We start from the raw sequence: 12,627 nt of genomic DNA, 5'->3' as shown, positions 1-12,627 counted from the left end.
ACTAAAGAAATGATAATAATGAGTGTAAGTATAATACTCAAAGTTTAAGGAAAATATTAAATATTCACACTTCTATTGTCAATGGGTTTTTTTTCTAATTAGAAAAAAAGACTGTAGAAAAAGACTGTATTTATTATCATACTGGGAAAAAAAGAGAAGATTACTAGGTGTTTCCAAAAATTGTTTCTGACTTTTTAAAAGCATCAGCAACATTTTTATTTTTTGTCAGGGTAGATGGTATATTTCTAAAAATTGTGAATATTCAATATTTGTATCTGTTTGCAGTTTAAATTTGAATTTATTTGTGTGTAAATATGGTTAATATTTTTTTTTTGGCTCTTTGGGGATTCCATACACTGATTCGTCCTTTCTCAACAAAAAAAGTAGTTCTGAGAGGTCATAGCTTAATCACCAACCACAGCTCCACAGCGCCCTCCCCTCTGCTCCGGTTAAACCCGGCACTGCACTGACTATGGGAGTCCGTGTTCGACTTCTAACCAAAGCACGTCGACCATCACCGCTTTATAAAGCCAACGCGGCTTTCTGGGTAACTTTCAGCAGGCTCCGGAGCAGGAATGACTCTCCTCCATCTCTAATTATTTACTCGCCACCTGTTTCCTCCCGGCTGCTGCACCAGCTCCGACATCTTGCCCGTTTTCAGCCAAACTACGGGACTTGATTATTATTCTATGACAACAGCGGCTACAATTTTCCCCTCAAAATAACGTCAGCTTGGGAAATTTCTTTTGGTAAGTTATAAATAATAATGATTAGTGTGGTTTGTTTTGTGCATATATGTGTGTGTGTGTGTGTGTGTTTTGTTTTTTGTTTCTCTTGCTTCCCCCGGGATAGACAGACAGTCTTTGTGTGTCTCTCCTTCATTAGGGCAGCAATGGCAGAACATCTCTCTCAAAGTGAACTGGACTACCCATTCAAACTTCTGGAGTATTTCAACGGCTTCAGGGTGTCAAAGGTAAAATCACAGCGTGATGGGTAAACACGTCACCGTTCGATGTGCTGCAATCAGAGCACTCAGACATTTTCAGACACTTTATTTACAATGCATGTTTTACGTTTTTATTCCACTGGGCAAATATTAACATAAAGAACCTTAAAGTTAAATTAAAATAGATCATGCATAGGCCACCTGAGGCTGGTAAAGGTTCCAGCATCTTCAGAGAAACATTCTGTAAGACTGGACTAAACAGCCATTCACTGAGGAAGAAATCATAAAAACTTAAAAAAATTAAAAAAAAAACATTGGAGAGAAAAAAAGGGAAACATTAGCCAGGATCAGTGGCAGTTTCTGATACAGGCAACATGGGCAACTGCCCAGGGCAGCATCTGGGCTGGAGGGGGGGGGGGGAGCTGCATCCTTTTTGGAGGGATGCTGTAACTTCCTCTGGACAGGATGTTAAAGTTTGTGCGCAATTGAGTCTACTGACTGATCAATGACCCTAACCACTACCAGATTAGTTATAAACAGACTTAAGGTCAACAAAGTCAACAGGTTGTAGTGTCCAGCTCAATCGTTTGACCTCAGTCTAATAGAAGACTTGTGGTTAGAGCTAAAAAGGTGCGTTTAGTTTAGTTTATTTAGGGTCCGTTTAGGATTTAGCTGCAGGAATGCTGCCGCTGTTCTTACACAGTGTTTAGAAGTTCAACAGGGAAAAGAATGGCAACAATAAAAAATGACAACATGGCAGAATATATGTAATTTTAGGCTAAACTATAGTGTCATTTAATCAGTTCACAACCAGGAACTTGCATTGTTTACAGCTTACTAAAGTCATTGTTTTATCTGTAGTTTCACATCGTTACTATAGTTAAATATAACACCAGTTGGCTTTAAATTCCAGAGTTGCGCACCATGGAACAGTTCTTTTTTGTGCGAGTTCTAACTTTTTGGCAAAATGCATCCCATTTTTGTAGCATGCTTTGTCAAATGTAAATGTGTCTTTCGGCTAAACAATACAGGGTTTCCCCCAGAAAACTTGCTACGCCTAGTGGTAGGGGGCGCTGTTGGGCAGTCCACCAGCAGCCCACCATGTTTTTGTGGTGGGCTGCTGTGAAAAAATGTAAAAAGTGACAATAATTTGGAGGAAATATTATGTAGAAATGACAGCATGTGAGGCTAACGGGCAGGCGCAGGGACGGCGCAATTGGTGCACCCCCCACCCTGAGCACCCAGTTCACTGCTTCAGCTACAAACCTAGCTTAATTTGTCCTTACTGTCACTGTTATTGATGTATAAAAAAACCCTCTGTTTAAAATAAACAAACAACACTTAGCCTGGTGGGGTGTGGGGGGAAGTAAAGCCTGGTTACCCTCCAGGCTGATAACACACAAACAGAAACTCTGATTTATATTTAGAAATAATATCGCAGATATTCTTTTATAAACAATATTTCTGAAAAACACAAGTAGTGAGTATTTTTAATCCATCTTTAATGGAAAGTCATCGGTTATTTTTCCCACAACGTTGCTGAACCTCTACCCATTTCAGTAATGATATTGCTGATTTGTTTAAACCATAGTTTCTCATCTGTGGCACTGCCTAGGAGTTTTACTTTTATTGGATGATTTATTTATTTTTTTTTATCTGATATTTTTGATCTACTTTGCTGTGTGACTCAGTTCCACCAGGTCTGGAAACTACTGTTTAAAAAAACATGAACAAAGACTGAATCTGAAGGATGCTATAAATAAACATCCATCTAACAATAAAACCCTCATCACTTTTTCGGTATGGAGTGTTTTCGGTAACCGTAACTGGCTGAGAGGAAAGGTAAATACTTGGTTGTATTCCTGAACATGAAGCAACAAAAAGGTGATGTGAACTCTACGTCTGTGACTCAGATGATATTCTCAGCCTGTGAGCTCGGCGTCTTCGACCTCCTGCTGAAGTCCCAGGACGCCCTGAGTGCTCAACACGTGGCGCAGGAACTGGGCACCAGCATGGACGGGATGGAGCGGCTGCTGGACGCCCTGGTGGGCATCGAGATCCTGGAGGTGGAGACGGCCCAAGGGACGGGTGAGGAACGGGAAGACCTCCAATAAACGACAACTTAATTTTAATGTCACTATTATTATATTTAAAATAGACAAAGTCATTTGCGTAATCGTTTCAAAGTCACTGATAATAATTTGATGCCGATATTTAAAACATGACTTTTTTTTTTATTATAATAAGTAATATTATAACTTTATTCTGGTAATATTATGTCCTCATTTTCATTTTATTATAACTTTATTCTGGTTAATACAATGTTTCTTATTTCTTCTAATATTATGGTTTCATTCTCAAAGTGAAAAACAAAATTTTAGCCTGCTGTAAACATGCTGAGCTTTAGCTTGACTCTCCGTCTGAGTTCGGTTCTGTTCAGCAGCAGGTCTGGAACTTTCTGTGTGACTTTGTGTGTTAACCCAGCTCTGTACAGCAGCACAGACGTAGCTAACCTTTACCTGGCCAAAGGCAGCGCCAAATCTCTTCACGATATGATCATCTACCGCTCCCAGACCGTCTACCCGCTGTGGAACAACCTGGTGGACGCCATCAGGTCAGTGGGCCGCTGCTGCGTCACATAAGCATCTGTGAGAGCAGGAGAAGGGAAAACCAGGCAAAAGAATTCCTGTCACATGCAGTTTCACGCATTTTGTCTTGGCTCAGCCACAAACTTTATTCTGTTTTATTGGGATGTTAGATAAATGAAATGAAAGGAAATCTACAAATAAAAATCTGAAAAGTGTTGCGCATGATACATTAAAAAGAGCTCGATCATTTCCATTCTCATGATAAGAGTAATTTTCTTTACAGAGACATCATAATCCATTGTAATTATAGATTTGTTTGTGTGTGTTTTATATTTATTTTATTAATTGGTTTTATTGATTTTCTTTTCTTTTTTTTTTGCTGTTCGTTATTTTGGATGTTTAAAATATATTCCAGCTCCAGTGCTAAGTGGTGTTTTTTTTTTAATTATTACAAAACTTTAATTTTTTGCTCTTTGAAAGGGCGACGTTACAATACTATGGCATTATCAAAATATTACTTGAAAGTGGTCTCAAATTAACAATATTATTGCTTATCGTAATAATTGAAAGGAAAATATATTGTCTAGTAAAATTTGTTATCAGGACAAATTGGTTATTTAATAAAACAGAAATCTAGGGCAACTGATTTCATGGATAACATGATAAAACAGAATCAAAAACCAAAAACACTCATGTATACAATAACCTCCTTAACAGCTAATCTATTTTATACATTTGTATCCAATGTTTAGTGCTAAATCTACTTGACAATACATTTTACTTAGTTGCAAAAAGCAAATTGAATAGAGCCCACACTTGTTGACTCCTGACCCCCACTGGGTTCCAAACCTTTATTTTGGGAAGAATTTGGTTTAAATTAAAGCATGTGGTTGTGGAGTGACAAAATGTGAAAAAGTTCATGGGGTGTGAATACTTTTGTGAGCCAGGGAGAATGAAACGCATTCAAGCTTCATGTTCTGCAGGGAGGGGAGGAACCAGTACGAAAAGACCTTCGGTCTTCCATCTGGCCACTTTTTCCAAGCTATTTACAGGTTGGTGCTCATCTGATTGCTTAAAATGCTTCACTGGTTTACCAGTTACCAGTTTGTTGGTAACTATAGAATGACTCCCTCCCAGGTCTGAGGAGGAGATGCTGAAATTCATGGGGATCATGAGCTGTCACTGGGTTCTGGACGGACACGACGTTGTGACGGCGTTCGACCTCTCTCGCTTCCAGAAGGTTGTTGATCTGGGAGGTGAGGACCCATGGCCGTCCACTCTCACCGCCTGCTGCATTGTAGGTGGCTGTAAAAATCTGTGCTGTGTCTTCAAAAACTCCCAGGTTGCACTGGTGCTCTGGCCAATGAAATGGCGAGAGCGTATCCCGCCTCGTCCGTCACCGTGTTTGACCTGCCGCAGGTGGTGGAAGCGGCTCAGAAACATTTCAAACAGGAGGACAGTGGCGTTACATTTCAATCAGGTAAAGCAGATTATTGATCATTATTGACCCTTTAACACTCTCTGGGTTGAAGTGTTCAATTTTATTTTTATTTTTTTATCTACTATATACATATATATATTTTTTAACATAGCATATAATATCTCAACATAAGCAATGCATTTAAATAAAAGTTTCCTGAGACATGAATATGAATGTGTGGTAGACAAAAACATCTTGGAAGCCAAATATTTAAAATAGTACTTTATAAAATGGATTTTGAAATTGAGAAAGACAGCTAAAGTGAACCCCACACTAATCCAAAAACCAGTTTAGAAAATCCTAGATCCACCCTTGCTAGCTAGCTGAAAGTTATCTAGCTAGCTAGAATGGATTTTCCATCCTAAGCTAAACAAAACTTAGCTAGCTAACTTGTGCTTATTTTAATGGCAAATATATGCTTTACTGTACTGCTGTGTCACAGCACAAGAAAACCGTCACAGTTTTTAACTCAAGACTAAATAAACCTTAATAATTGTATTACAGAAACTCAACTTATTACTCTTACCTGGGGAAGCTATTCTAGAAGATGTGGTCTCCATCTTCTTCCCTTCTTTTTCTCTTTTTTTCTTAAGGCTGGAAAAAAACACCTAAGTGACACAAACTAGCAGAAAATATGTGAAAAAAATATGCAACACATACAATGTGTTACAATGTTAACATGTTCTGGATGGTTTTTATAGTATGTCCAGTCAGAAATATTTGGTGACAAAATACATTTTGTGTAACTGTACAAGACATACTAAAGTAAAGAAGGAAGAAAAGAGAAAAGCAGAACTAATAATCTGCTTTGATTTGTTCCCTTCTCTGCATGCAGGAGATTTCTTCAGCGATGAAATTCCTGGTGCAGACTTGTATGTGTTGGCCAGAGTCATTCATGACTGGCCTGAAGAGAAGTGCCTGGCGCTGCTGAAGAAGGTCTATGAGACTTGTAAGCCAGGTGAGTTCCCCCGTAACCAAGGGCATCCCCATACATTGGCTGGCCGATAAATCGTCTGATTTTCTTAATTTTGGGAGATCGGTCAATATTTAACACTGCTGCACATGTGTGGGTAACAATGTTGCCAATTTAGAGACTTTAGTGCTATATTTTGCAACTTTTGAGTTTAAAAAAAATTTATATCTGCTTGAATCGGAGTCGGCAGATGAGGGCTTTAAAATATTGATGGTCGGCCAGAAAACTACAATCGGTTCACAGTACCAATAACACGAGTTACATAAGTCTGGTGTCATTTAAATAGAACAGTTGTGGTCAGCTCAGTGCGATTTGTCGTCCTCCCACCAGGTGGGGGCGTCCTGCTGGTGGAGGCGCTGCTGTTTGAAAACAGACGAGGGCCCATCATGGCGCAGATCTTCTCCCTCAACATGCTGGTGCAGACGCAGGGCAGGGAGCGCACCCCGTCCGAATACACTCACATGCTCAACAAGTCGGGCTTCTGCAACGTCCAAGTCTGCCGGACCGGGAAGTCCTACGATGCCATCTTGGCCGTCAGATGAGCACGGAAGCACTCCGCGTGTCCCGACAGGGAAATGATGAGAGCACTGATTTAAAATCTTGATTTAAAATAATGAGATGTTTTGTTGGGGGTTAGGAGACACAAACGTAAAACTTGAACCTTTGTCAAAAGAAATCTTGTTCACTCAGCTCTTGGATTTGGGTCATAGTTCAACCTTCTCACATTCTGTGATCCACTTCCTGTTCACTGTGATGCTGCCTGGCTCCTTCTTAATCTGCACATTAATCAAGTTCCTCATATAGTCGATTGTTTGTTCAGAAAATAATTTCCGATTATTCATCACTGTGACACTGTTTACCAGCCTCTTGGTGGTGCATTTCTGGTTCTACTCAGCTGTTTGGTCCCTTTATCCTGGTGCTGCTTTGTAAAACGTGGTGCAAATCCTTATATGACTGAACAAACTTACCTACGTTTAAAGACTGTCTACAGTGGCTCGGCTTCAAAATAGCTGCAGATGGGTGTTCATGTTGAATAGAAGGTTATAAAACATTTCAGGAGTGGAGATGAATTCTGTTTGTGTATCAGTGGTTCGAGTCTGTATTAGAAAAGTCAACAGATGGGTCACAAATATCATCCTTTCTACATCAGCATATTGTGCTCCAAGACTGTTTCTGTGTCCTCCAGTTGCTCCTCTAGAAATGAAAGAAAGCTGTGATATACATTGTAAATTTCCCTTTATAATTTTGGTTTAATTAAAAAGAAAAGTGTTAACAATCCTGTGGTGACTGTCTCTATGTATTCTGTCTTAGTTTTCTATATTATGGTACTCAAAAACATTGTTTTATTTTCAATTTCTTCATAGTTTAGTAATTTGTATGCTTATAATTTCGTCTAATTATTTGAATCAGTAATGGATCTCATTTCACAGTTTATAGCTGTCGTATGAAGTTTCTGTTGTGAACTTAGTAAATTATTGCCTGTTTTGCCAGTTCATCTTTAACAATAACGTATTAGTTCAGTTCAGCCAGCTTGAAATAAACCACTTCATGTTCATAGTTCAGCGTGAAAACATTTGGAGTTAACATGAATTACTTCTAGTTCTGGAAATGAGCTGAAAATCTTCAATCAAGTGAACTAAATCATGTGAACTGTTCTGTTATTCTGGCTATACATATGACATTGTGAGAGGTTCTTGTGTTTTTGATTTGTGGTCTCTCCCTTTAATTGAGATGCTTGCCATATAAGGATAGATCTGTGTTACGCAAAAAATAAGTGTCATACACACACACATATGAAAGAATAATGCTCAAATTAAATGTATCCACACTACATCAGGATTCGGCAGATGAGGGCTTTAAAATATTTAACCCCCGATTCACTATGTGAATCGGGGGTTAAAATTTAAGGAGTTGATTACCTGAGTTAATCCTGAAATCTGATGGATTGAGAGTGGTTCAAGGGATTCTGCTGCCATCATGCGGTGAACATGCCCTCCTGCAGCCCGTGCTGGGTAACCTCCTCCCCGGGCGCCGCTGCTCTGTGTTTGTGTATGTGGAATGCGGGTCAAGCGGAACTCAAGGCAAAAACTGCGCTTCACATCAAACTCAAACACCGGCTTGCATCCCTCGGACGTGTTCTGTATGTACCGTGCTATTTTTGTAAACTATATCAACCTGCGTGCATTTGTTAAACATGTTTATATCGGGGCATTTAGCTGAGTTTATATTTCTGTTATGGTCGCATGAGCAGTCCGCTAGGAAAACGCGACGTCGTCATTTAAAATGGCGCCAAAGATTAACCTCAGCCAGTTCATCTTCGATAAACACACCTTACTGTAACCCGCTTTTATAACCACACAAATAACGAAACCCTGGCTTTACTTTAACGAATACCCATAATTCATATGCACATTTTAACTTTAGAGAAACATGTTTGAGTGCAAGTTTGACCCCTAACCTTTGACGGATAGGAGGCTTGTTTTTGTTTTTTAATGAGGGGCACCGTGGAAGCTATGCTAGTGGCAGTGGCTGGCTGCTAACAGCGTTGGAACTGACGTTTGTTAGCCTCCTGCTAACGAGCTAGCTTCGGTTGCTAACACGCAGCACCAGCTGAATTTTGTTTTCGCTCTTGAAAACGTTCGTAATTAGAAGCGGTTTGTTGTATGTCATATGTAGATTATGATATAGTTTAACTCACTGTGTATGCATTTAATTAGAAAAACATAGTAAGCCTAAAGATATTTCCACTTGATGCACCGGGTGTGGGTGGGCCCTTATGTTGCATAACGGTATGGGGAAAAAGCAACCAAGCTGGTATTCGACAGTGTTTATTTTCCGCTTAAAACTAACACATGTGGATGGCGTAAAAGTGACCCCCATAATAGTATTAATGTTCACAAATGTTCTCTTCGCATGCCAGATGAAGTTATACCAAGTAGAACGCAGATGTTTACTATATGTAGTAGTTAGTAGTTAGCTGCTAGTTACATTGGCACCATCAAGTACTGAAGCTAGCATCCGGTTCGAATCTTTATATTCTGCACTTTACTAAAGGATTATTCTGATGGGTTTATCAAACCAGGACACACTGGAGTCCTGAAATACTCAGAATAGTTAATGTTCAAACTCGTATAACCTTTATTAAATTTGTGAAAACAGGGAATTAGTCATTTTTGGAGTGCCTTTTGTTTCTATTTTCTCTTAGACCTCCTGGATAGTTATTCTGTCCCAATGTTGGTAATGACAGATGCTATAAAATATTTTTGGTTTCAATGTTAATCAGTGGCTGAGCTGAAATGTCTTAAAAACACAAATCACAGCCACTACTTTATAGAACTAATTAAATTACTTATCATTAATTTCATTTTAAGCAGGACCCAATTTAAGGTGGTTAAATATTGAAAAACTTTTGTTAGGGTTCCATTTTTTTAAATAAAGGTTCCTCAAAAATTGTATTTTATCTTTTCCTTAATTTTTATAGAGTAATTAATAGCTAAGTGTTACTGATGAGCCTCTGAAGCCACAGAAAAACAGCTATTAATTTTAAAAAAATTTTTTGACAAATTAAAATGTGACTTCTTAAATTCCCCAAAATATTTTATTGAATCTGTAAATTGTGTGGATTATTTTTCTGTCCTGGTTAAATGTTTACAATGTAGTTCAGATGAAACCATTCTGATGTGTTCTCAAGCAAACAAACAAACAAGAGCCTTTTTTAAATTTTCCACACAAAGTGAAGGTTTGAAAGATCACAAGCTGCATCTTATGGAGCGTGCAGAATTGTGCTCCTGTTTGGTGTTTGTAAGTAGTGTAGTTTTCAATGCAAATTCAAAAATATTTCATTGATCCAAAAGGGAAACTAATTGTTGTTGTAACTCAAATTAATTCAAGATTCTTCAGAGATACAGATGGTGATGGCTGTGGGCAGGGAGAATCTCCTGAGGCGGTTTGTATCTGAGATAGACTCTCTGTTTTCATATTTCACAAATTGTATATTTACAATTTTTATCATGTAATGATAGTTCAAGTTTGATCATCCTAGATGTTTTAGATTCTGAACTGTATCGAATCAGATTTTAATCTAGAGGTTTTAAATGAAGCGCTTTAGACCAGAGTCTCCGAATCGGAGGCCAACTTCAGCATCGGTTGTGCTGCGTGCGTGCAGGGACGAAGGGGCGTCACACAAACCGGAGCTAGCTTCTGTGTCTTAGCCTAGCATGCTAATTTAGGGTTAGCACCTTTCCTCGCTGGGCAACCCCCCCTGGTATTTTTCCACCTTTCGGGCCATATGAGTCAATGGTGATTTTTGTTTTTTACCGACTATGTGACGTTACGTTGGGTTCATAACCCAGTGCGGCGCTGCGCTGTTTATGTCGCGCGGGGAAACGTGTGGAAAGTTACCTTGGTGTGTAAACATTCGTGACGCCGTATAATCTCCAAGGAAACATGTGATGCTTGTTTTTAGTGTCGCCCCATTTTACGTTCCTATGTTAAAATGTCTACCTTCAGTAAGTAGAAGTGTGATTATACACCGAGGGGTGGCGTTAGCGCTGCTGGAACTCCTCTGCGAGGCTTCTGGAAGCATCCAGTTGTTGACATTTTGATGCCTTGCAATGTTGCGTAATATCACTTACTATCCATTGAAAACTAACGCAGACGTGGAGCCTAGTTGAGTACTAACAGTATGCAGGTCCCTTTTGCATTGCTAATATTTGCTCCTTAAGTGTTTAATTTAAATATTTGTTGCTTTTATGGATATTTAATTTTTCAGGTTTTTGTCTGTTCAGATTTTGAAAGTGTTATTTAGTGTCCTCTGTGTTGTTGTAGCTTAACATGGTGGGTTTTGTGTGCAGAGTCCTGATGCCGGAGCTCCACAGACAGAAGACCATGAAGAGAAGCAGACACCCCAGCAGCAGCGATGACTCGGATAATGGAAGTAAGAAAACCTGCCTCCCCTGAATCACCTGAACAGAGCTGCTACAGTTCTGCTGTCTTTTGCATCTCAGTGTCAGCTGTTCACTCAAAAGTACATTTGTGCAAATTTTTATTATTATTATTTAGTACTTTGCAGTTATTCCCTCTTCTGTAAGTGAAGATAGCATGTTTACAATAGTAAAGCACTTGCATAGCAAGCATTGGAGTCTTAAAAATCCTTAAAACTTTACCTCTTATCAGTCTCAGTTTAAGGCATAGACTATTAGGTGTTACGTTATAATATTCATTATCAGAATGGAAATGATGTAGCTCATTTTAATTCATCATGCGATTAATTGATTAATGCATTCATGCATGTTTTCTCGTCTTCCATATGCGTTTCTATGTAATGTTACAACCATAAAAGAATAGATTATATACTTTTAGCACCTGGGTGTGTTCTGTGTAAACGATGTGAAACTGGTATTTACATACACACAAAAAACATCCATTATGCCATAACTCTCTCATGGCTCATCACATGAACACACACATTTCTACTGAACCCACAGTCACATAAGAGCTGCAGTAATTCTGAATCTGTCAGCTGGTGCATGTGTTCCTCTGCTTAAGCTTTCAGAAATGGCATAAGTATCCTTTACATTGTTGATCTTGGACCCACTTTACTGGTTTGAATGTTTCTGTCAGAGTAAGTCTGTACTCCGTATTCAGGATGTAAGAAAAGAAAGAGAAAGAGGGACAAGAAATGGACACTGGTAAAAACAAAGCGAAGGGACAACGTCCGCGTGAGACGCAGGAGACAGACTAGGAACAGGACACGTGTTTGGACCTTTAAAGACATCCTGGCAGGTCAGACAGGCAGGCAGGCAGGCTCCAGTGAATCAGTTCAACACCTTGTGATTTTTTTTTCTATTATTATTCTATTGTTAGCTGTGTTAGGGAAACCAATTTACCTCTGTTATCAGAGAATACAGAATAATTTGTAACAGTTTGCAACTGATCAGAGTGCTTTCTTCGCTCTCATGTCTTTTAAGTTCAAACGTAGAGATCAGTGTTGTTGAGATCAAATTGAGAACAGCGATATCAGTTGAAGTGTTTTGGCTGCTCAAACAGACGCTGAGGCTCATCTTCGATCCGTCCTGGAGGAAATCCAGACGCTTTCCAAACAGAAAAACCTCCAACCCAATAAACCCTTGTTATGTTTCAGGTAATTCTACCTGCTGGTCTCAGCACTCATCGCAGCACCGGAGGGGAACCGGGCAGAAACCCTCAGAGGTAAGACAGCTCGGTCATGTTACAGCAAACCAACAGGGCCTTTTCACATTCATACATTTCATTGTATTTTATGGAATAAACCAACAAAAGTAATGAATAACTGCTTGAAATCTGCAGAAAGAGTGGAAAAATCTTTCCAAAGAAACCATTGTTGAAGTCATGTTTGCACAACAAATGTGAAAGAAGTTGTTTTGCTCAGACAAAAGCAAAATAGAAATTAAATGCACAAACACTTGGACTGCTTATCCTCCATGAGCACACCGTCCACACAGTGACACCATGATGCTGTACAGGAAGATGGTAGGAGTCAATGAGAAGATGCATCTGGAGCATGGTTTACAATAGAGCAGGGTTTTTCAAAGTTCCAGCAGGGAGGATTCAGAAAGCTGGAGGAAAGATTAGACAGAAATGTAAGAAATAAATTTACATA

General features: G+C 39.1%; 2 protein-coding genes across 7 annotated transcripts in view; both read left to right on the top strand.

Moving 5' to 3' along the window:
• Positions 1–318: 318 nt before the first annotated feature.
• Positions 319–7,262, top strand: asmt2 (acetylserotonin O-methyltransferase 2). Its single transcript, XM_007568601.2, has 9 exons — positions 319–749; positions 886–973; positions 2,860–3,034; positions 3,431–3,560; positions 4,518–4,586; positions 4,672–4,790; positions 4,877–5,014; positions 5,850–5,972; positions 6,318–7,262. Exons 2-9 carry the CDS (start codon positions 893–895, stop codon positions 6,527–6,529), a joined length of 1,047 nt encoding a protein of 348 aa, XP_007568663.1. The 5' UTR covers positions 319–749; positions 886–892; the 3' UTR covers positions 6,530–7,262.
• Positions 7,263–7,966: 704 nt separating this feature from the next.
• The window catches only part of jade1 (jade family PHD finger 1), a 17,200-nt gene continuing 12,539 nt past the window's right edge, over positions 7,967–12,627 (top strand). Inside the window, exons 1-4 of one of the 6 annotated variants that reach the window (XM_016679936.1) lie at positions 7,967–8,127; positions 10,841–10,923; positions 11,634–11,771; positions 12,130–12,197. In XM_016679936.1, the coding sequence (XP_016535422.1) occupies positions 7,976–8,127; positions 10,841–10,923; positions 11,634–11,771; positions 12,130–12,197 (441 nt within the window). In that variant the 5' untranslated portion in view covers positions 7,967–7,975. The other 5 variants (XM_016679937.1, XM_016679940.1, XM_016679938.1 and 2 more) reach the window with 5 other exon arrangements.

This window comes from Poecilia formosa, unplaced genomic scaffold (genome assembly GCF_000485575.1).
Source record: "Poecilia formosa unplaced genomic scaffold, Poecilia_formosa-5.1.2 Scaffold227, whole genome shotgun sequence".
Classification (NCBI taxonomy): Eukaryota; Metazoa; Chordata; class Actinopteri; order Cyprinodontiformes; family Poeciliidae; genus Poecilia; species Poecilia formosa.
This window is presented reverse-complemented; position numbering and strand designations above follow the sequence as displayed.

Excerpts from the sequence above, each read along its gene's own strand:
- asmt2 (XM_007568601.2), top strand. The coding sequence starts at position 893 with ATGGCAGAACATCTCTCTCAAAGTGAACTGGACTACCCATTCAAACTT. Across the intron at positions 974-2,859 it reads ACGGCTTCAGGGTGTCAAAG|ATGATATTCTCAGCCTGTGA; the intron begins GTAAAATCACAG and ends TCTGTGACTCAG. Across the intron at positions 3,035-3,430 it reads GGAGACGGCCCAAGGGACGG|CTCTGTACAGCAGCACAGAC; the intron begins GTGAGGAACGGG and ends GTGTTAACCCAG.